The sequence below is a fragment of the Euprymna scolopes genome, chromosome 22 (genome assembly GCF_053919585.1).
Source record: "Euprymna scolopes isolate OS-2025 chromosome 22, ASM5391958v1, whole genome shotgun sequence".
Taxonomy (NCBI): domain Eukaryota; kingdom Metazoa; phylum Mollusca; class Cephalopoda; order Sepiida; family Sepiolidae; genus Euprymna; species Euprymna scolopes.
The window spans coordinates 47,020,585-47,043,716 of NC_136503.1; the positions used below are offsets into that span (position 1 = coordinate 47,020,585).

The window sequence follows — 23,132 nt, forward strand, 5'->3', positions numbered from 1 at the left end:
TAACTCTTTTTAAAGATGTCTTTTAACATGTTTTATTAATCATTTGTTCATATATATATATATATATATATATATGTATATATAAATTGTATCGCTGTTGCTAAATATAAATCCACTGAAACTAGTGTTTATCAAAAACTGCTAAATGACAAGAAGAGAGCGTAATTATAGTGTATTTTTTCATGCAAACATTATTGGCTACACATGTGCATACATATTTCTGCTGCAACTCCTTTAGATAAGCAACATCTTCAGGCCAGATTTTTTAACAATACTGCTTTTAAAGGAGTTGCATTAAAAGCATGTATGCTCATATGTAGCCAATAATGTTCGTAAATACACTATATTGCATGCAACAAAAAAAAAAAAAATTACCATTTAATAAAAATAATAATTAAATTGAATGATAGCGTTTTTAAAAAAAATCTTCAGATTCATATTAATTCTTATTTCACTCACGTAAATTATTCAGAAATAAATGCGTTTTAATATCAATATGGATGTTTTTCCTTTTTGGTGTGTGTGTTTGTGGAAATCACTCCCAACAATGTATGAAGCCACTTAACATAAGGAGCTAATAAAAATAAATACTACTTTGAGGTCAAAAACTAGCCAACGATAAAAGTTAGATGGATAGATTCCAACCCAGAAAACAACACACCTTCCCCCTTTGTCAGAAGTATTATTCATAGAATTCTGTGCTACTGTGGATATCCTAACGGTCATCACTGAATGCATATATTATACATATTTTTTTCTTTTGTTCAAAACAAAACTAGTGTCCATTCGCTTTTGTTAGAACAAAAAACAAAAAAAAAAATGGCCGCCCATGAGCTCTGAATTTGAATCCTTAATAATAACTTAAAAATAGAAAATTAAATGAAGTAGTTTTAATAAAAATGTACAGTTCGATTAAACATTACATTTTCACACGATTGGTGGCTATTACATTTTCTAGCACAGCAGTCTGTAATTCTAATCTCCAAGCTTAATGGTCTTGAGGATTGATTCCATTTAAATTCCATTGTTGAAGAACCATTGTTGATTATTTCCATCCAAGTTTTCTTATTTTATCAAACTTTCTTACAGTTTTTCACCTCAAGATCTCTGCATTTTTTTTTTTTTTTTAAATTACAAAATAACTCCATCCAACGTGTACAGACCAGCATAGCTGACGATGACATCAGGGGTTCATCAAGCTTTTGTAATTCATCCTTGCCAAAGTGTCAGAACTGATATTTTCGGTCTGATCTGAGCCAATATACCATATTCATCTGACTGTTGCTGAATAATCTAAACTAAAAATACTACATTTTTTTTTTTGTGTGTGAAAAAGTAACGTTTTAAGATATTATGGAGTACTTTGGAAAAGAATATGTATGGACTAACACTGTGAAAGCAGATTAAAAACAAAAATATTTTAAAGTTTATTTTTCATTTTTTCTTTTCCTTTTTTTTTTTGTAGCCACCAAACAAGAAATATTTTAAACGTGGAGATTTGATGAAGAAAAACCAAGAAGAATATTATAAGAGAAATAACCAATCAAACGACGACTCTGATGATAAAGAAAAGGTAAAAAAAAAAAAAAAAAAAATGAACGTAAAATTTCATTCAATTCTGGACCTGTTAATGTGAAACTATTCACATTAGGATTCCATATTTTTATACCACAGTTAACTTTTTTTACATTAAATTTGTGATAGCAACATTCACTCTGGGTCTGTTGAGAAAGTTCCTTCCAATGACTTCAATGCAATCTGAATGAAGATTGACCAAGTAATCCATTGCCAAGTTTAAGACGATCTTGATTGCACTAGCAAACACTGTAGATACATAGCTTGATAATCAGTTCTGCATCATGTTTCATCTTTCTAAGCTGATCACTATGCTACTTCTAATCTCAAAGTGAAACTGGATTGATGAATTGGCTATTTTGATGCCAAAGAGCGTGACCAAACCAGCATGTATTTACATTATTAAAGTTTATGGATGAAAAAAGATTCCATTATATTTGAAATGATATTTTCCAATTTAAGAAGCTTGAAAAATAAAAAAAAATTCATTTATAAAGGCCTTATTTAGCTGAAATATTTGATTTATATTGTTTTCCTTTGTTGAAAAATAAAAAAAAAATATCTTGCATTGAATTTTGTTTCAATTATTAATTACAATATTTTATTTTATTTTTTTTAAATATATTTTTATTGTCATGAATTAAATTGTAAATATAAAGAAACTATAATGTATCTGATTTATTTGATATTCCATGAGGTGCATCTATTTAACTTGTTACTATAAACTATTGAGTTATGTGAATCTGTTAAAGAGTTTTTTTTTTGTTTTGTTTTTAGTGGAAGGGGAGGGAGTAGGTTAACAGATTATTATGGTACAAAAGCTGAGATAATTAATTTTTGTTTCTTTAAGACTTTTTCCTCATATTTTTTAATTACACAAAATTTGGGGTTTTACTAAATATGTACAACTAAAAATGATTTACGATCATTGTACAACTAAATTGCTACTGCTGCTGATTAAAGCAACTTCAACACAGGCGATCAACTGGGTCCGTCAGCGTAAAATATAAAACAATCTTGTAATAAACAATAAAACGAATTTACTCAGAAGTTTCGAGAGATTTTTGGCAACCATCTTGTTTAAGTCTATACCTGAAAAGAAAACTCCCGATTTTTATTAAATATTCCCTTTTACACAAGCGATATACTAAGTCCATCAGCACAAAAAAATGTGATTGAAATAAACAATAAACCGGCTTAGTCACAGTCGCAATTATTTTTAGTAAATTCTTAAAGATTGAGACTTTTTTTTTTAACCCAGTGGGCCACTTTTTTTTTTATTTTTTTTTTAAATTTTTTTTTTTTTATTTTTTTTTTTTAATTTTTAAAAAAATTTTTTTTTTTAATTTTTTTTTTAACCCAGTGGGCCACTTTTTTTTTTTTTTTTTTTTTTTTAAATTTTTTTTTTTAATTTTTTTTTTTAATTTTTTTTTAATTTTTTAAAAAAAATTTTTTTTTTTAACCCAGTGGGCCACTTTTTTTTTTTTTAATTTTTTTTTTTAATTTTTTTTTTTTATTTTTTTTTTTAATTTTTTAAAAAAATGTTTTTTTTAATTCTTTTTTTTTTAAATTTTTTTTTTAACCCAGTGGGCCACTTTTTTTTTTTAACCCAGTGAGCCACTTTTTTTAAAAAATTTTTTTTTTTAAAAATCTTTGTAAAATAAATAAATAAACAGGATTATTTCCTTATTATTGAAACAAAAACAAAACGAATTTAGTCAGTCACAACTTTCAGCCGAGAGTTTTTCTTTTTTTTTTTTTTTAATTAAATTTTACAAGTGACCTTTTTATTGAATTTTTTAACACAATAGCAACGTAACACTAGAAAATTTTTTTAAAAAGTAGAATAAATCCCTAAAGACTGAAGCAATGTTTCCAATCCCGTGTGCTTCTTTTGGGGGAATTAGTTTTCCCCACATTTAAGTCTTATACTATCGTGGGGAGGAAAGTAAATAAGTATTATTTTAAAAAAATTATTTTCAGTTTTTTCTTTCTTTTTTTTTTATAATATTGCATAAAATTCTGTTTTATGATAACGCGAATCTGATTCATTTCTCCAAAAAAAAAAAAAAAAAAAGGTCAATGTGCGCAGCTTGTCCAACCTGCAAAGGGTGTTTATTCCAAAAGTCGTGGGGAGGGTGAAAATAAGAAAATGCATTTCAGAATTACCACCCCCAACCTCATCATGTTAAGAATGGCTTTTGGAATAAACACCCCTTACCTCCGTATGTTAAGAACAGCTTTCGGAATAAACACCCTTTGTAGTGTACATTGACAAAAAAAAACAAAAAAAACAAAGGAAATAATTTTAAAAATTTTTCTCAAACATTTTTTAATTTATATTATCGACTACTGCTAGTTTTTTTGTTTTTGTTTTTCTAATTAATTAAACTGGAGTAAAATGGTTCAAACTAAATCTTGAATAAACTGAAGTGACTTTTTTCTTTAACTTTGATTTTTTTTTGTTTAACTCAAACTATATTCTAAAACTTTGAAACAAAAATTTATAACAAAATTTGAAATATCTCACAAAGTTGTATTTCTATTTTGTTTACTTTCTGGCTTAAAAGAAAATATTAAAAAAAAAAAAAAAAAAAAAACGAAATAAAAGTAGCACATAGAATTGAAAAAAATAATATTTAAAAAAAATTCTGAATACTTTTTATATAAATCTAAAAATATATTTGCAAAAATAACCTCTCGATTGAAATTTATGAGTAAAATCATTTTATTGTTTACGATATTTTGCGCTGACAAAACCCAGTATCCCATGTAAAAGTTACTTCAATAATAAAACAGCAGCAGGAACAAATAATCGTACATAATTAGTTGTACAATTTTAGTCTTATGTATGATCAAAACCCGGTACGGCTAATTATCCAATTCAACTGCTGCTGATTCAAGCAACTTTACACGTTATTTCTATGTGACAAACAGCAGAAGCATTCAGTCATACAATGATCGGGAATAATTTGATTGTACATATTTAGTAAAACCGCAAAATTTGTGTTAAAAACATCCTTGAAATTAAATTATGTTTGAAAACGTCCATCTCTTACTAAGTTTTTATCTAATACTCTGATCCTATCTCATGAAATGCTATTTAGCACTTTTATTTTATGCAGCATCTGTTTCTTCTGTCTCTTCTCTCTCTCTTACCTCTATTCTCTCTCTTTCTCTCTCTTATATTTACTCTCTCTCTCTCTCTCTTATATTTACTCTCTCTCTCATGTCTATTCTTTTTCTGTCTTTTCTCTCTCTCTCTCTCTCTCACATGTCTCTTCTCTCTCTCACTTATCTTTCTCCTTTGTCTCTTCTTTCTCCTTCGTCTCTCCTCTCTCTTTTGTCTCTCCTCTCTCTCTCTCTCTTTTGTCTCTCCTCTCTCTCTCTCTTTTGTCTCTCCCCTCTCTCTCTCTCTTTTGTCTCTCTCCTCTCTCTCTCTCTTTTGTCTCTCTCCTCTCTCTCTCTCTTTTGTCTCTCTCCTCTCTCTCTCTCTCTCTCTTTTGTCTCTCTCCTCTCTCTCTCTCTCTTTTGTCTCTCTCCTCTCTCTCTCTCTTTTGTCTCTCCCCTCTCTCTCTCTTTTGTCTCTCCCCTCTCTCTCTCTCTTTTGTCTCTCCTCTCTCTCTCGTCTTTCCTCTCTTCTCTCTCTCTTTCCCTTTCATCTCTTCTCTCTCTCTTCCCTCTTATTTCTCTTCTATCCCTCCCTTCCCTCCTTTCTCTTGTCTCCTCTCTCTTCTGTCTCTTTTTTCTTCTCTCTCTTCTGTCCCTCCCTCCTTCTCTCTCCCCTTTTTGTCTCTTTCTCTTCCTTTCTCTCTCTTCCATCTCTCTTTATTTCTTGTCACACTCTCTACCCTCTTTGCTATCACTCTCCCTCTCTATCTCTCTTTGATTGTTAATAGTCAAAAGTAATAAAACTAACTATAAAGCAGAAGATTGTAATAAGAGGGAATATCACCACATGTATTAATATTATTTAGCTCATAGTTGAAAAGAAGATGATAGAAAAAGAGAGAAGGGGAAATATAGCTAACAAAAGGATTAATTTTTGGTTTTGTCTTTATTTTTTTTTAATTAACTGGCTTTGCAAACTTATGAGACACTACCACAAAAAATAACTTAAGGAAGATAGATTATAAGGTTAACCCAGAATTTTGTTTTTTTAATTCTTAAAAGAAACAAAGACATATAACAAAATCTAGTCAAAAGCATTAATAACATTTATCTTACATCTACCATTTTATAATTAATGTTCAGGCATTCAATGACTGAAAAGAAAAAGATATATCACAAGATATGCTGTAAAACAAACCAAACCAAATTGCAAACTTATTGTTTCTTGATTCAAACAATCTAACCCAAGCTCAATAGATGACCCAACGGATCAGATCTTTTCTAGTCTTCAAATAATATTTCTTTTTTTCACGTTTTGTTTTAACTATTACAATAATATTTGTATTTTCAATCTATACAAATCGACACATAATTTATTAATGTCAAACTAGGGTTTAATTTGATAGGAAAAAAAATTCATGCGAAGAAACCGTTTGAAAACGTCTGATCCCCTCTTATGGAATGCTGTTTGGCATTCTTATTTCATGCAGTATCTCTTTCTTTTCTCTGTCTCTCTCTGTATCTGTCTGTCTGTCTGTATGTCTGTCTGTCTGTCTGTCTGTCTCTCTCTCTCTCTCTCTCTCTCTCTCTCTCAAAGAAAAAGTGTTTTGAAAATGACCAGAAACAATTTTATGAATAAAAATGTTTTTAAAGCCAATTTGGAATATTTATTAAATTATAAGCTCTAGTAATTTATACACTATTGAGCTGTTAACTAAAATTTTGTGTGGATTTAAAGAAATTTGCATAATGTATATATATTTTTAATGGTAACTTTATTTATTTTTTTAAAAATTATTTTTAAGAGTGAAGAAAAAGTAGAGATTGTTAATTTAGAACCAGAAAACTCCAAGAAAGAAGAAGTTCAGTTACTACGGAAAGATGTAAGTTTTCACTTTTATTCTTTCTTTATTTTTCGTGTTTATTAAAAAAGAAATTTTTTTAAAATTTAATTCTGTCTAATTTTTTTCCTAATTTCTTTATCTTTGCTACAGTTATTTAAATTTCAGGAGGTAATTTAAAAAAAAATTATCTTGAATCTTAATTTTAAGTTTAGTCTTCTACTACATTATAAAGAGCAATGTGTATTTGTGTGTATTTCTTTGTTTTTTGTTTTTTTTTAAATTTTTTTTTATTGTACAGATTAAGGGATATCATCCACATTAGTGGGCCCCCATCCAAGTAGCAGGCCAGCTGCATATATGGAAATGTCCATATAGTTTTATTTGAAGCAAAAGTTTTATAGAGAATGTTTTTTCTTACCCACTTTTTTTTCAACACTAAATGAGTTGCCAACTATGGTTAATAGCCTGCACTTGACCAAACTAGTCAGCTGCCAAGTATAAACTTTATATCTGCCATTTGTATGCATTTAATGGAGATATATCTGACCAAAGTATAATCTACATATACTCAGAATAAATTGCCTGTTAGTCTGGGACTCCTTATTTAGCATTTACTGTTAAGCTCCATATCTGAAAGCTGTTTCTCAATCTACAACCAGGTGGATGGAATATAATATATCATTCAAACACGACTATGTTTGAATATATGGTTAAGTGTTAGTTTTACTCATTTAGAACTGCTTCAAAGCTTCACCGCCCACTAATTTTGTAACCAATTTTCAAACAATTTTTACAGTTCATGGGTCACCTTCTCAGCTATATTTTGAAAAATAAATTTTCAATTTTCGTTCCTTAAAACAAAAGTTATAATAAAATTACCAGTGTTCAAAATTCCTCAGAATTAGTAAGGAATGTGAGAGACGATTTCTTCTAATTAGCTGTTGGTTACCATAGCAACTTTTTCGTCATTGACGACACCTTAATAAATCATAGTGGGAATGTCGCTCGCATGGCCTCTTATTTGGGTTATATAGAGAGAGTTTACAAAAGTGATGCTCTTTGCCATGCTAGGGCTGATAATATTTCGCTTACGACGTCGCCCGTTAATTCTCTTTCTCTCTTTTTTTTGTCCCTTCTTTCTGTTTATTTATTTAATTACGTCTTTTATTTGATTTTTTTATTTAGTCAATTTAAGAAGTTGGTAATAATTTTTTTATGGATTGTTGATAATGCGTATGATATTGAACACGAAAAAGAAAATATTATTTCAAAGCAAAGCCTGAAAAAATCATGGATTACATAGAAAAATGTGACCATGAAAAGTAATATGGTTAAGATTAAGCTTAGAAAAGTAAAGGACTAATTGTTAAAATTGGAAAAGAAAAAGACTAAGATATTCTAGTAAAAAATATCATGAATTTATAGCTTAAAATATTGCAGCATTAAGAATTTATATAGCATGTTAAATTGAATTTTGAAAAGAAATTCTTAATGTTGCAATATTATAAGTTAATTTTCATGCTCACATTTTTCTATGTAATATATATATATATACATGTATATGTCCCATCACATATCATCTAATGAACGAAATTTCATATTTTATTGTTGTGCTATGTAATTGGCAATTATAAATATACTTCACTATAGTTTATTTAAAAATTAATAGTGCTACCCGGACAACTGGAGGGGGGGGGGCAATGATAGTCAAGGGGAATAACTCAAATCCTTTTATTGAAGAATACAAAGACAATTATCTCCCTTACAACCCAAATATTTTTTTGTATGAGTTTAAATCATCTGCAAATGAACACAATTAAAAACTAAAGTGATTTCACTGCATTCCAGGCAGCATGCGGTAGGTAGAACTAAAGACATATTGCTACATTGTCTGCAGTGGCTGAAAAATACACATACTGTAACCATGCAGATGGATAAGATCTCACTTCATTCAGTGTTTGCTTTGAGTGGTAACCTTTGATATGTGCAAATGTGATCGTAGTGCCTGAATAGCTGTTAAGTATACAACATAAAGACCATTGGCTGAAAGATTCAACTTTAGCCTTTACTTGGACTAGACCGGTGGTTGAAGAGGGCCAATCTTATCAACTGATGGTCATAAGCCCCAATACTTGTACTAGTGTAACAATGTCTGTGGCAAATTTCCATGAATAGAGTTTCATTCCAAGAACTTTTCATCTGTAGAACACATTACAATGGGACTACTTCCCTGCAGAGTACAAAATGTTTTTTTTTAATCCAAAGTTGAGTAAATACTTGTCAAACCATTTTCATAAGTAATTAGATTTTGTCCATTCAATGCTTGAGCAACCCTGTCAATATTCTCCAGTAGAGTTTGCCCAGGTAATTAGTAATAAAAACTAGCGATTTTTCAAGAGAGAAGGTAAAGATTGGCAGAGTGGACCTAAAATGCACCAGAAACAAGGCCACCTAACTTTTATTGAACCAATTGCAGACTAGTCGAAATAAAACAAAGACATTCAGTTTGTTCCAGCAAAATTTGTTCAACAAATTGTTTTCTTCTTGTAGCATTATATTGTCATTCATTTTTTTTTCTATCTAAGCAAAGAATTAAAAATGTTTCTAAAGAGTATATGCACGAAAAGAAACAGTATTGACATAATAATAACCGTTTGTTTTTTGTATAACAAAACAGATCTGTAAAAAAATGTACTGAAATGCTGGAGGAGCTGTTTTGTATGAAAAATAAATATTTGGATCTTGGAATGTATGTAACTATAGTGTTAAAATTCTGTGGACTGTGTGCCCACGATCGGGCAATTCCATCTTTTAAAAAAGAGATGACAAGTGAATATATATATATATATATATATATATATATATATATATATATATATGGGTGTGGCTCAGAGGAATGAGAATGGAGAAATGTATGTTTTGGTTTTGATTACTGGCATCCAAGTCATATATGTTTTGACCTTACTACTATAAAGTTCAATATAATAATTGATAGAGAATTGTCTCTCTAATAATAAATATGTAATCTGCATGAATTAAAATACCATATTTAAGCGTATCTTATGACTGGGCAATGCCAGGCGGCCTGCTAGTATGTGTGTGTGTGTATATATGAATGATCTATATTCAAAATTTCAAGATGTTATCCATTTTACCATTTATTTCTTTAAGTATGTTAAAATGTTCAATTCTTGATAGCACCTGTTTCATAGTGCAGAATTATACATTAAATTATTATGTCAATTTTTTTTATTTATTCTGCCTTTATTCATCAGAAGAAAAGGAATTCATCAACTTTAAAAGAAAATAAAGGAATATGGTCATGATTACAAAATCCGAAAATCGGAAGAAAAATTGCAATCGTATTTTCTTGTAGTTACACCATCTTTGAATTTTAATGTAGAGTCACCAACGCTAAATCTGCATATTAATTAATTTTTGTCATAATTAACATAAGAATATTTTCTTTAATATTTTATTAATTCATTATTTATGATTAGTTTATATTTGTTTTCTCAGATAATACTGATAACGTTCAGATCCAAAATGTGAGGTTTATTTTATACGAAACTAATTATTAAATTCATTGAACTTGTGTATGATGGTTACAGTTGATTAGTTAGATTTAAACTTTGCTTAATTTTAATTTTATTTATCACCTTCATAAATGTTTTTATTATGTATATTTTGACATTTGATTATTGCCATTTTGTTACGATTAAATTAAGAATTGAACATTTCAACATGTTTAAAGAAATAAACGGTAAGATGGACAACATCTTGAAATTTAGAATATAGACCTTTTCTCATTTATTTGTATATGCTCTGTAGTTACATTGAGCCTCATAAATTGAAGGATTGGCATAAATAAAAGGTGAAATATAATTGAATAAACATTTTCCCATAAACATCTAAACATGTATGTATGTATGTATATATAGGGAGGTGGTTATTTTTTTTATTGTTACCTTTCTTGCATGACATGGTGATCATCCAATATACACTGCATATTTTCAATTATAATATTTCACTGTATTTTACATTTACTGCAGGTCATTCGCAGATTAAGAGACCGGGGAGAACCTGTACGACTTTTTGGAGAGACAGATTACGAATCTTACCAAAGGTTAAAACGATTAGAAACTCTGGAACCTGATGTAAATAAGGTAAGTCGTTTGAACAAAAATATATAAAATTTATGTAAATACTAAAATATCTATCGCTATTAAGTTAGGTACGCTTATATCTATATTATATTTCTTTTAGTCTGTTTGTCTGTTACGCTTTGTTTTTTTAATCTACTGGGCCAATCTAGCTGAAATTTTGTATGAACCTTTGCTATGATAAGGTGCAGCAAACTAAGTATTATGATATTTTTTTGATGTTAGAGATTAGGCATGACCATACCACATTTACTTCAGAAGTTTTCTTGGAAACTACTGGGCCAATGTAGCTGAAATTTTGTATAGACCTTTGTTATGATAAGGTGCAGCAAGCTAAATATTATGGTATCCGTTCAATGAACAGTTAAGTATTAATAGGAATTAGTGGGGATTACTATTTAATGCAAAAATGAGCACAAATTTAACCAATACTCAACCATCAATTTGGTATTCAGTAACTTTAAAAAAAATTTATTTTTTTTATTGCATTTTCACCCCTAACAAGGCACATTGTCACTTTGATGTAGGGGGCTACTATTAGGGGCACAGGCTACAGGGGTACTAAGTGGGGAGTTGGGCAGCAAGATGTCGGTTCACGTTACACTTGAACTTCTGCATGTCAGTACAGTTGGAAGCAGGAACCTGGCAGGGAGTTCCAAAGTCTAGCGGTTCTGGGGAAGAAACTACTGGAGTAGAAGGCTCTCTTACATCTAGGGATCTCTACTGTGAAGGGGTGGGATTTTACTGCTTGTCGGGTTTGTTGGGGGTATTTACGTTGAGGGGGTGCAAGTGCTTACAGTTCGTTGGAGCATTCACTGTTAAAGTACTTGTAGAACAGGCAGAGGGATGCTACATTGCATCAATGGGACAGAGGCTGAAGCTTGGATGATAGTTCAGGACCTATTAGGTTGGTGACTCTCTTGTGAACCTTGTCTAGGAGTGAGAGACAAGTAGCAGATGCACCGGCCCAAATACGACAACAATACTCCATACATGGGCGAATGGTGGCCTTATAGAGGTACAGGATACTTTCAGGCGTTAGTAGGTTTCTAGCATGGTAGAGAGAACTTACCTTTTTCGCAGCGGTCTTGGCAATGCTCTCAATGTAATTGTTCCAACTCATGTTTCCTGTGAACATTAGGGCAAGGAGTTTAAAAGATGTACTTTCAGATAAAAAGTCTTTGCCCCTTGCTATTGGTGGTAGAGAAGGTTTCATGTAATTATTGAAGGAAACAAGTTTAGTCTTAGCAGCATTGAATATGCCCATCCATTTTTGTCTCCATTCCACTACAGATTGGAGGTCATCCTCCAGTGTTTCTGCCATTTCTTTAGATATGTGTTCATTTATTTTCCTGTTGTGTCTGTTATAGAGTGTGGTGTCATCAGCGTATATACCCATCTCACAGACAATTTTGTCAGGGAGGTCATTTATGAATATTAGGAATAATAGAGGTCCAAGGATAGACCCCTGAGGCACTCCCGCATTTATATCATATTGTTTAGATGTACGGCCATTGAGGACAACCTGGATTTTTCTCTTATTTAAGAAGGATTTAATTATGTTGAGTATGTTGAGTATTCTTCCAGTGATACCGTATGATCTGATTTTCCTGAGAAGACCTTTGTGCCATACTCTGTCAAAAGCCTTAGATATATCTAGAGCTACCGCTCTACTCTCCTCTGCTTTGTCAAGTGAATGGTATATACGCTCTGAGATTACAGTTAGAATGTCTGCTGTGGAACGGGCTTGCCTAAATCCATATTGTTCGTCAGTAAGAAGTTTAGTATCTGTAAGGTGATGGACTAGAGCTTGGTTAATTATGGTCTCAAATATTTTGGCAAAAAGTGGGAGGAGGCTAATGGGGTGGTAATTTGCTGGGTCAGTTCTTTCGCCAGAATTCTTGAAAACTGGTACCACAGAAGCAGTTTTCCAGCAGACAGGAAAGCAAGATTCATTAAGGCATTTGTTGTAAAGTTTGGAGAGGATTGGAGCTACTTGTTGGATAGTGGAGGAATTATTGATTGCCCATTATTTACTATGCTGTTGTAGATTTTCCAGAAGTCACGGGTTCCTAATTTCTGAGCTTTGATGCGTTTTTGGGTGGTTTCAGTGAATTCTCTCTTAGCTGTCACTATTTCTTTCTTACAGTTACTTCTGGCTTCTATATACTTCTGTCTGTTTGAACTGGATTTATGTCTGTTAAATCTGTGGTACGCGTGCTGCCTTTGCACGATGGCAACTGCACATGTGGAAGTAAACCATTGGGGAGAGTGGGGGCTTGCTATAAAATTTCCGCGTGGGGACATGTGCTTCAATTGCTGTTTTGAACCATTCAGTGGTCTCATTTGCACACTGTTCAGCAAGAAGTGAAAAGATATTTCGCTATTGGTCGTCTCTAATGAGATCCCTGATGGCTTCCCAGTCGTCCTTTTTATAATATCTTGTTGTTTTGAGCAATGACTCTTCCATTTTGGCTCTAGAGTTTAGGGTGATTTCAACTATTATCACTACATGATCAGTATTCCCAAGTGGGCTGTGGGCGTTCGTAACACAATCATCAGGAACTGTGTGGTTCTTGTGGGTCAGGGAAACGAGTTGGAAACGTAACCATTTGTGATAGGGAATGAGATATAGAGAAGCTATGTGTTGTGGTACCAGCTGCGTCTGTGTAATTAGAGAATCCAAGCCAGTTACTGTGGTGGACATTGAAGTCACCAAATACATGAACTTGTGCGCTAGTATCAAGGGAAAGTGCTTTATAAGTCAACATTAAAAACGAGCAAAAAATCTAGTATTTATATATTTGTATGTCCAAGATTCAATTCTTAACTAAGTAACCAATCATTGTGAATTGTGGAACACAGTTGCTAGGTGTAAGGGTGAGTAATGTTGATTATATTTAGTTTAATTTAATTTTATGGAAAGCGGGAGTAAAAGTTCTTTGTAAAAATTTATAACTCCAGTTTTTATTAAATTTTAACAATAGTATTTCAAAGGTCATTAGAGGGTATAATATGGGTACAACTTCTGTTTAAAAGTCAAATACATCATATTTGCATTAAATTTAATGCATATTCATTAGACAGTAATCAAACAAGATTGCCTGAATTCAATTTTTCTAAAGGTCCCTTAAGCTTAAGCCTTAAATTTGAGACATTTTCTAGAATCAAAATAATGTAATGGATTTAGATCAAGGATTAATTCTAAGGATTTTAGATAGTTTAGTATAATTATATCTTGATTTTAATCTTTGCTAGAGGATACAAAAGTGTGACCAAATTCAGGGAATTAATTTCATCCGTTCTGGCACAAGTATTCTTTTAGTTTCGATATAACAAATTATTTAATTATAATAAAACAAATTTTATAACACTTATTATAGTTTTAGCCAATTTCCTTTCAGATATTTTTGTCTGGAAATTAAATTTTTAGATAGTTCAAGTATTCATATTATTTGAATTGTTCGGACTACTGTTCTCATTTTGAGTGTTATTTTCACAACACTTCAGTCAATATAACCTCCGACCTTCAGGTGTATCTTGTTGAACTCAGGGAATGTTTTTTTCGGAACTCTGGAATGCTTTTTGACGCACTCGGGAATGCTTTTTGCCAAACTTTGGGAATCTGCACGGAATTTGAAATGGAAACCTTTATTTAATCCATGGAAGTAACATATTCTCATTCCGTCAACCATGATTGGGTAGAAGTCGTAAGTAATTCGCAATTGTATTTTGAGTATCGTCCACACTGAGGATTGAACTTTCAATTATGAGAATAGTGTAACGTACAACTGAATGTTACCAAGTACTTTATCCACTACACCACAGGTTCTTTCAGACAAAATAACACTCTGAGAGCAGTAGTCTGAATAATCTAAATAATACAGTTTAATGTTTGTTGTTAGAAAATTTAATCTTTTTGTACTTTTCATATTTTCCAGGGTCAAGGTTATCAAAATGATTTCAAGGCTGCTCTAGACAAAGTGGATCAAGAATATCTCAATGAACTCATCAAAACTACAGACGGTGTCGTCCAATCAAATGATGTATCAGTTAAAGATGATGGCACAACACTGGAAGACATTGAAGTAATTTCATTAGATTTTACTAACCATTACTAACCAGCAGAGCATTACCACTGTTGACTAAGAGAAAAGTGTATCAGACATATGTGTGCAGTGTAATCATGTATGGAAGGAAGTAAAACCTGGTCAGTAAGAGTTGGGGATATGTGTTGCATGGAGAGAAATAATATGAGAATTATGCAATGGATATGTAATATGAGTCTTATAGACCAGCTTAGATCTGATAACCTCAGAGGAAGATTAAATCTGAACACCATAAGATCTGCGCAGAACATGAAACTGTGTTGGTTTGGTCACATTTAAAGAATGGATGAAAGTGCTTGAGTTAGTAGATGTAGAATAGTAATCAATTGGTAAAGGACGGTATAGGAAAATATGGGAAGAAGTAATAAGGAATGATTTGAGACAAAGATGGATAAATAAAGACTTGGCCAGAGATAAGTTAGTTTCTAAAAACCATCCTACACATGCCAGCATGTAAAACATCTGATATTTAAGTATTTCTGTCATCTATATATTGATACTATTGTAAACTGTATATATTAATACCATACTATACTTCCACCATGTAGGCATATATCCAAGTCTGAATCCTTAGAAAATGAGGTCAAATATGAATAGTCACATTCAATATTGCTAAGACAAATCTCCTTTGACAATTATAAGAAACCTTTCCAACCATAGATTGCTATGGCTGATAACACCTGCTCTGAAAGTCCAATGTTCAAACTTTTTGGCCTAACATTCACAGGCAACATGATTTGGAATAAATACATAGAAGATACTGCCAAGAAAGTGGGCTCTCTCTACATGGCTAGAAAACTTCTTTCATCTGCCAGTATCCTATATCTATAAAGTCACCATTCATCATGCATAGAGTATTATTGCTACATCTGGACTGGTACATCAGCCATTAGTCTCATCCTTTTGAAGAGGATTGCAAAAAGAGTCTCTAACCTAATAGGTCCCACGCTGTCTACCAAACCATGTGTTTGATTTTCAAGAGCTTCAACAAAATATCCTCTAGTGTACTTACTGCACTTTTTGTCCTCCCCCTCTCCCCTGAATAATCTAACTAGCAGCAAAATCCTATCTTTTCACTGTAGAGATCCCATGATGCCAAATAATTTTCTGTTCAAATAGCTTCTTTTCCTCTGGAATTGCCTCCTGCTTCCTCGGCTGTACCAACATGCAGAAATTTAAATGTAATATGAACAAATATCTTGCTGCACAACTTTCCACTTAGGATGCCTCCCACTAAATTTGGCCATTAATTCATTATAGTCTTTTAGGCCTCAGTGGCAATGTACCTTGTTTGTGAGTGAAAAAAGTGTTTTAAAAAATAAGGAAAACTAAACTGGTACCAATTCAAATACTCGACCAATAAATGCTGCAATCTCACTTGCACATGCAACCTAAACTGTCTCCATAGCCGAGATCGTTGGAAAATGTTAGTTAGAGAATAGACAACAATACGAAAGTGATGCTGAAGTGAATGATACTATGAAAATAAAGGACAATATGAATGGATCTATTGAGTTGAAAAAATGAAAACATAGTTTCTGTGATGTAATAAACTGCCCCACCCCTCCAGATCGGATGGCAGAAAAATATTAGTTAGGAAGTAGATGATAATACGAAGACAATGTATAAGTGGATGACCATATGAAAGTGATAGATTGATACAAAGTGACAGCATACAGTCACAATCATGTTGACACACCAGCTCTCGCCAAATCACCGAAGTTAAGCAACATTGAACCTGGCCAGTACCGGATGGGTGACGATTTGGGAAGGCGAGGCGCTGTATGTACAGCGAGGTAAAAATTCCAGGTTGGGAAACTGGCATGGTTTATCCTTCTCTTGAGGGTAGATGGGCCACTCTTAAGCCATGGTCGGTAACCCATCTAGTTAGTGATGGCATCACGATAAAAATACTCGTTAGCCCTGGTGAAGCATCAATTATTCAGCTAGACAAGATTTGAATTACACTACAAACTCGTGTAGCGAGTTCAATCTCGGCTGTGATCGCATGTTACATTTTTTTATGACGTCATACATAATAAACTAGGTAAAGGGTCAGAATAGAGAATTCAGAAGGAAGTATTTATTTCCAGTTGAGGTAAACTGAGAGTAACTGGGAGGTAGGGGCAGATGTATCGGATTTCCAGTATAAAGTAAATATGTTTGTGGGACACTGACTCTCAAACATTCGAGGAGCAAATTAGATAGATATGGAGAGATCGACTGACAGGTCGGCAGCAAGTGATCTTGATAGGCAGATGGGTTTCCATTAAATCTTAGCTGATCTTATGAAGATGGGAAACTTAGAACACTTACACTAATGATGGAACCCAAATGACACACACACACACAGTGTTTAACAAATCAAGAGTATACAGTATCTCGATCTACGTTTGTCTTGTTACTTACTTTGAATGCAAATTGTAATGTGATAAATTTTTAAAAAATGATGGCTCCCAAGTCATTTAGTGAAATGTGAATTTCTTAAATAATAATAAAAAAAATATTGGATTTTTTTTAAAATCACCATAACTAATAGATGTATTTTCTAAAATTAGAATTTTATTTAGAGTATTTAGCAAGGAGTCTTATGTCAAGAAGCACTTTTTCCTCGAGTATGTCTTACATTTTATCTTTGTTTTTACAGAAAATGAAAAAAGAACTTGGTGAAATTGACCGTGAAAGAGATCAAGAAATTGTTTTACGTTTCCTCAAAGTAAGTCAGTATTTTGAATTCTCGCTGTGATACACGAGTGTACATAGTCAGTAAAGAAACTGACTTGAATATAATAATTTCTTTTTTTCATTTTTGCAAGATTACAAAAGGATACAACCAAATGAGAATGTAATTAATTTTATATCTACACTCTTATATAAAAATCACTTTGTGTGTGCGTCTGTGAGTTCCTTCTTCATAGGTTCCAAAACCGCTGAGCCTATCTTTTGTAAATTTCACGCAAAAGTAATTTATATGTCTGGTAGTGTTCTTAGATATGTTTTGTACAGAAATTCATCCGATAAGCATCGAAAATTGAAAAAAAATCCCTTCTTAAAAATAGTCTTTTCTCTCTTATAGATTAAAAAAAAAGGAAGAAATTTTACAGAGGAATATTTTAAGTTACACCAGTGTAACGTAAAATATTCTCTGGTGTAACGTAAAATATTCTCCTGTAAAATTATTTTTTATCTACAAGAGAAGAAAGACTATTTTTAAGATTGTATTTTTTGATTTTCAATACTTATCGAAGGAATTTCTATACAAAACATATCTAAGAACACTGCCAGACATATAAATTACCTTTGTGTGAAATTTGCAAAAGATAGGCTCAGCCGTTTCGGAATTCATGAGGAAAGAACTCTCTCGCACGCACACACACACACACACACACACACACACACACACACACACACACACACACACACACACACACACACACACACAAAGTGACTTTTATATAATAATAGAGATAGCGATTCAATTTTAAAACATACACAGATTATAAATTAATGACAAATACTAGATTAATTTTCAAAGAACAGTTTAATTCAATTATAGAATCTCTACTATTATATAAAAGGAACTTTTTTTTTTTTGTGTGTGTGTGTGCGTGTGTGAGAGTTCCTTCTCTATAGACTCTGACATGGCTGGGCAGATTTTTATGAATTTTCACACAAGTGTACTTTATGTATCTGGCAGTGTTCTAAGATAGGTTTTGTATTGGAGTGTCTTCGATAAGTATCAATAATCGATAAAGTCTGATGAAAGAAGGAACAAGGGATTTTGACCAGTTAGCACCTTGTACAGCCTAACACCACAAGATCATTTGAGAAGTTTTATTATCACATAAGCTCAAAAGCCCAGCATATAAAATCAATAGTAGGTGTTTTGGTATTTGTACAGTTTAATCAAGCCATTAGAAAATTAAAATATCGAAAAAAAAAAAAAAAGTTATAATGTACGTATCCGTTATGGAACAAAGTCCTCCAAAAAAAAAAATTTCACTTAATTTCATCAAGTAGTTCTTTTTTACAATGAAAAAGCTATTTGTTATACCGAGTAAAAGGTTCGATTTTTGGGAAGAAAAGCTAGTAATGAAGGTGGGGAGGGAGTGTTGACGCTTTAACTGGAGTTATCTCCCCGTGGCGTGTTCAAAAGATTCCAAGATGGCTGTCTTCAACGCACTCTCATAAAAACGTGTTTTTCCGTTGTAAAAAAAAAACTACTTGACCAAATTAAGTGAAATCTTTTTCCTGAGATCTTTAGTCCGAAACGGGTTTATATAATATAACTTTTTACGATATTTTCATTTTTTAATGTCTTGATTAAACTGTACAAGTACTGTTTTTTTTTATATAGCAGGGGTGCATTTGAAATAAATGTTTCTGTTTAAAGCATAATTGAACCATGATACTTGATTTTTTTCATTTTAAACTTTAATTCAAGCCATCTATAAATATAAAAGCGAAAATGTACGTATGTGTGTTCGTTTTTTCTGTGTCTACAAAATGCTTCTTTCGCTCGCTTAACCACTTTTTAAAACTTTTTATATCACATAAAAATCGTAATATCTCACAGTTAACAATGAAGCTCGTCTGTCTATTTAATTTGCTCGATTTTGGGAAGATAAATATTCAATATTTGTCGCTCGCCGGATGTGGGTTAGTCTTTTTCCTATAACATCTTGGGGGTGTGAAAAAAAAAGCGTTCAGCAGTAAATCAATACTATCCTACAGTTGACCTCATTAACTCATTAAAACAGGCACCTGCTAAATCCAACTAATTAAATAAATTCAAACGTGTTTCCATTAGCATCTCGTGGTGGGACAATGGTTAACATCGCATTTTTTTTTTTTTTTCACACTTTAATTTACAACGTTGCCTCAACGGTTCGGGTTCGATTCTCATACTTACTTTTTTTTTTTTTTTAATCCCCACAAACACCCGGGCAACGCCGGGTACCCCTCGCCAGTTATATATAAAAAAATAATTTTATAAAATCAACAGTAGGTTATCTACAATGTATTGTAGACTAAGTTACTGCAGGAAATCATGTGAACCTTCCTTCCAGTGCACCATGATGGGTCCCCAACTAGAGCAGACAATCAATCGATTTGATTGAAAAATGGTTGATTTCACCAATTTCGATGGCAATAAAAAATATGGGAGTGTGAAAATTCCTTGAACATCATTCAATCTCGGGCAATGTCAGGTCTTCCTGCTAGTAAAAGTATAAAGGACAAACTTACAATGTGTATGTAGAGGAAGGGAGGGGGCACTTGAATTATAATCATGGATTGGTCTTACAATAAAGGTATTTAGCTCTCCGTTTTTCCTTTTTCCTTTCTTCCTTTTCTTTTTTTTTCTCTCCCTTCCTTTTTACTTTTTTACCTTTCTCCTTTTTACTTTCCCCTTTTTTTTACTTTTTACTCCCCCTTCTCTTCTTTTTTTACTTTTCCCCTTTTTACTTTTTCCCACCCCTTCTTCTTTTTTTACTTTTGCCTCCCTCTGCTTCTGTTTTTGCATTTTTCTCTTTCATCTTTTATTTTATTCCCCCATCTCCTTCTTTTTTCATTCTCCCCTATTCGTTTTTTACTTTTCCCTCCCCCTCTTTTTGTTTACTTTTCCCTCCCCCTCTTTTTGTTTACTTTTCCCTCCCCTTCTTTTTGTTTACTTTTCCCTCCCCTTTTTGTTTACTTTCCCTCCCCTTTTTGTTTACTTTCCCTCCCCTTTTTTTTACTTTTCCCTCCCCTTCTTTTTTTTACTTTTCCTTCCCCTTCTTTTTTTTACTTTTCCCTCCCCTTCTTTTTTTTACTTTTCCCTCCCCTTCTTTTTTTTACTTTTCCCTCCCCTTCTTTTCTTTACTTTTCCCTCCCCTTCTTTTCTTTACTTTCCCTCCCCTTCTTTTCTTTACTTTCCCTCCGCTTCTTTTCTTTACTTTCCCTCCGCTTCTTTTCTTTACATTCCCCCCCCTACTTTTCTTTACTTTCCCTCCCCTTCTTTTCTTTACTTTCCCTCCCCTTCTTTTCTTTACTTTCCCTCCCCTTCTTTTCTTTACTTTCCCTCCCCTTCTTTTCTTTACATTCCCCCCTACTTTTCTTTACTTTCCCTCCCCTTCTTTTCTTTACTTTCCCTCCCCTTCTTTACTTTCCCTCCCCTTCTTTTCTTTACTTTCCCTCCCATTCTTTTCTTTACTTTCCCTCCCATTCTTTTCTTTACTTTCCCTCTCCTTATTTGCTTTACTTTTCCCTCCCCTCCTTTTTACTTTTCCCTCCCCTCCTTTTTACTTTTCCCTCTTTATCTTTTTTTACTTTTCTCCCTCTTTATCTTTTTTACTTTTCTCCCTCTTTCTTTCTTTACTTTATCCTCCTTCCACTTCTATTTTACTTTCCTCATCCTTTTCTTTTTTACTTCTTCCCTCTCCTTTTCTTTTTTCCCCTCACCTTTTTTTCTTTTTCCCTCTCTGTTTATCTTTTTCATCTCTCCTTTCCTTTTTATTTCCCCCATCCCTTTTCCTTTTTTTTTTTTTTTTTTTAATTTTTTTCCCTCTCTCCTTTTCTTTTTTGAATTTTTTCCCCTTGGATTTTCTATATTTTTTCCTCTCCTTTTCTTTTTTGTATTTGTTATCTTTCGCTCTGTTTTTCTCCTTATTTTTCTTGTGTTCTCTTGTTCTTTGCTTTATTTTCCTTTTCTATTGTTTCTTTTTTTCTCTGAAAACAACCTTGTATCTAACTTTGTCTTCATTAGGTGGCAAGTAAATGTTTTTTTCATTTTTCTTGCTCAAATAATAATTATAATTGCATTTATGTTCACAATGACTACAAGTTATTACTTTATTTTGATTTCTACTCATCATTCTCATTGCTATTGAAATGTTTTTGCTCTCCACTTGTTCAACTAAAATCCATTCTTGATGTTATTGCAGTATATTTTAAAATTGTGGGGTGAAGAGTTGAACAGTCGACCAGAGGAACACAAAAGAACGGAAAAAGGCAAGATGAGCAGTGCTACCCATTCCCAAACAGTTGTTTACTTGAAGCCACTTTTTAGGAAGCTCAAACAAAGGGTAAATTAGAATGCAACAATTTCTTACTTCTTTTTTGTCTTTTACAATTGTATATTTGTAACCCCACACTGATGAAGCTCGACTAGGACCCCTGTTTATCTGGAACTCTCGGCTTGTATCATCTAGTCCTTCTCTGAGGGTTGTTACATTGAATCCTGTATGCTGAAGGCGAATATCGACGCCGCAGGCAGGAAGAAAAACAGACTCATGAAATTCTATTCTACAGAATTAATTTCACACTTATGTACAAATATTTTTACAAATATCGTTCAGTTCTTAATAAGTTTTCAAAGTTTCAAAGCTCTCTTCATAGACAGCGTCAGACGGTGGATAAGGAGGAAGAGGAGTCACATCTCCAGGGAACAGCGGTCTCCACACGATCTGTTCTCCCCGAAATCAAAAAGCAATCTCACTAATTTTCGTGTGACAGTAATATATATTGATCAAGTAGTTTTATTTTTTTATAGAAAATCATTTTTAAGCAAATTTTAGTTTTTATGATGTTCCAAGGTTAAAAATGGCTTTCTAAAATCTCACAAGTTTGAAATATTTAGAGTTATTTTCCTTGTTTTAAAGATGGTGGTGTGATATTATTGCTGTTTATTGGGCCACAAAATTTAATTTTCTTATCTATATACTTATAAAAATGAGAATGTGTGTGTGTGTGTGTGTGTGTGTGTGTGTGTGTGTGTGTGTGTGTGTGTGTGTGAGAGGACACTTCTCAACCTATATACTTAATGAATATTTTATCTACAGTATATATGGTATATAGGGTATTCAGACATGGAAAACTTTTTAATCAGTTTTCATTTGGAAAAAAGGGTTGCTAAGGGGTTAAAATTGAAAAATTGCTAGTGGTTGTTGGATTTTTATCTGTTTTCTAACTGTTTCGTGAATGTGCGTGCATGAATGGTTCACATGACAGGTTATTTATGTTAAGAATAAATAAGTTTGAAAACACTTTTTAAGGACGTGTCAAGCTGGCCTAATGGTTATCGTATTTGACTCACTGTCTTTAGGTTTTGGTTTCGATCTCAGCTAAAGTATTTTTTTACTTACAAGAAGTGAACTGTTTAGAAAAAACATAATACTGGCATACATATGTTTCTGTTTTTTTTTTTTTACAAAGGAGTCATCACTAGGGCTATGACAACAGCATATTCTTTTTGTTTTAACTCTCGAGTATATATCTGACACAGTTAATCAACTGAGAACCACATCACTTTATATAAAAGCATATTAGATATCAATGGGTACATACTCAAG

The 23,132-nt window shown here is 32.4% G+C and overlaps 1 protein-coding gene across 1 annotated transcript in view; it reads left to right on the plus strand.

Annotated features, from left to right (window-relative positions):
* Positions 1 to 23,132, plus strand: part of LOC145243411 (pre-mRNA-splicing factor 18-like) — a 43,430-nt gene that overhangs the window by 4,370 nt on the left and 15,928 nt on the right. Inside the window, exons 2-7 of the mRNA XM_080106265.1 lie at positions 1,466 to 1,573; positions 6,492 to 6,569; positions 10,583 to 10,696; positions 14,635 to 14,781; positions 17,450 to 17,518; positions 21,726 to 21,866. Of these exons, the coding sequence (XP_079962391.1) occupies positions 1,466 to 1,573; positions 6,492 to 6,569; positions 10,583 to 10,696; positions 14,635 to 14,781; positions 17,450 to 17,518; positions 21,726 to 21,866 (657 nt within the window). The remainder of the gene's footprint in view (positions 1 to 1,465; positions 1,574 to 6,491; positions 6,570 to 10,582; positions 10,697 to 14,634; positions 14,782 to 17,449; positions 17,519 to 21,725; positions 21,867 to 23,132) is intronic.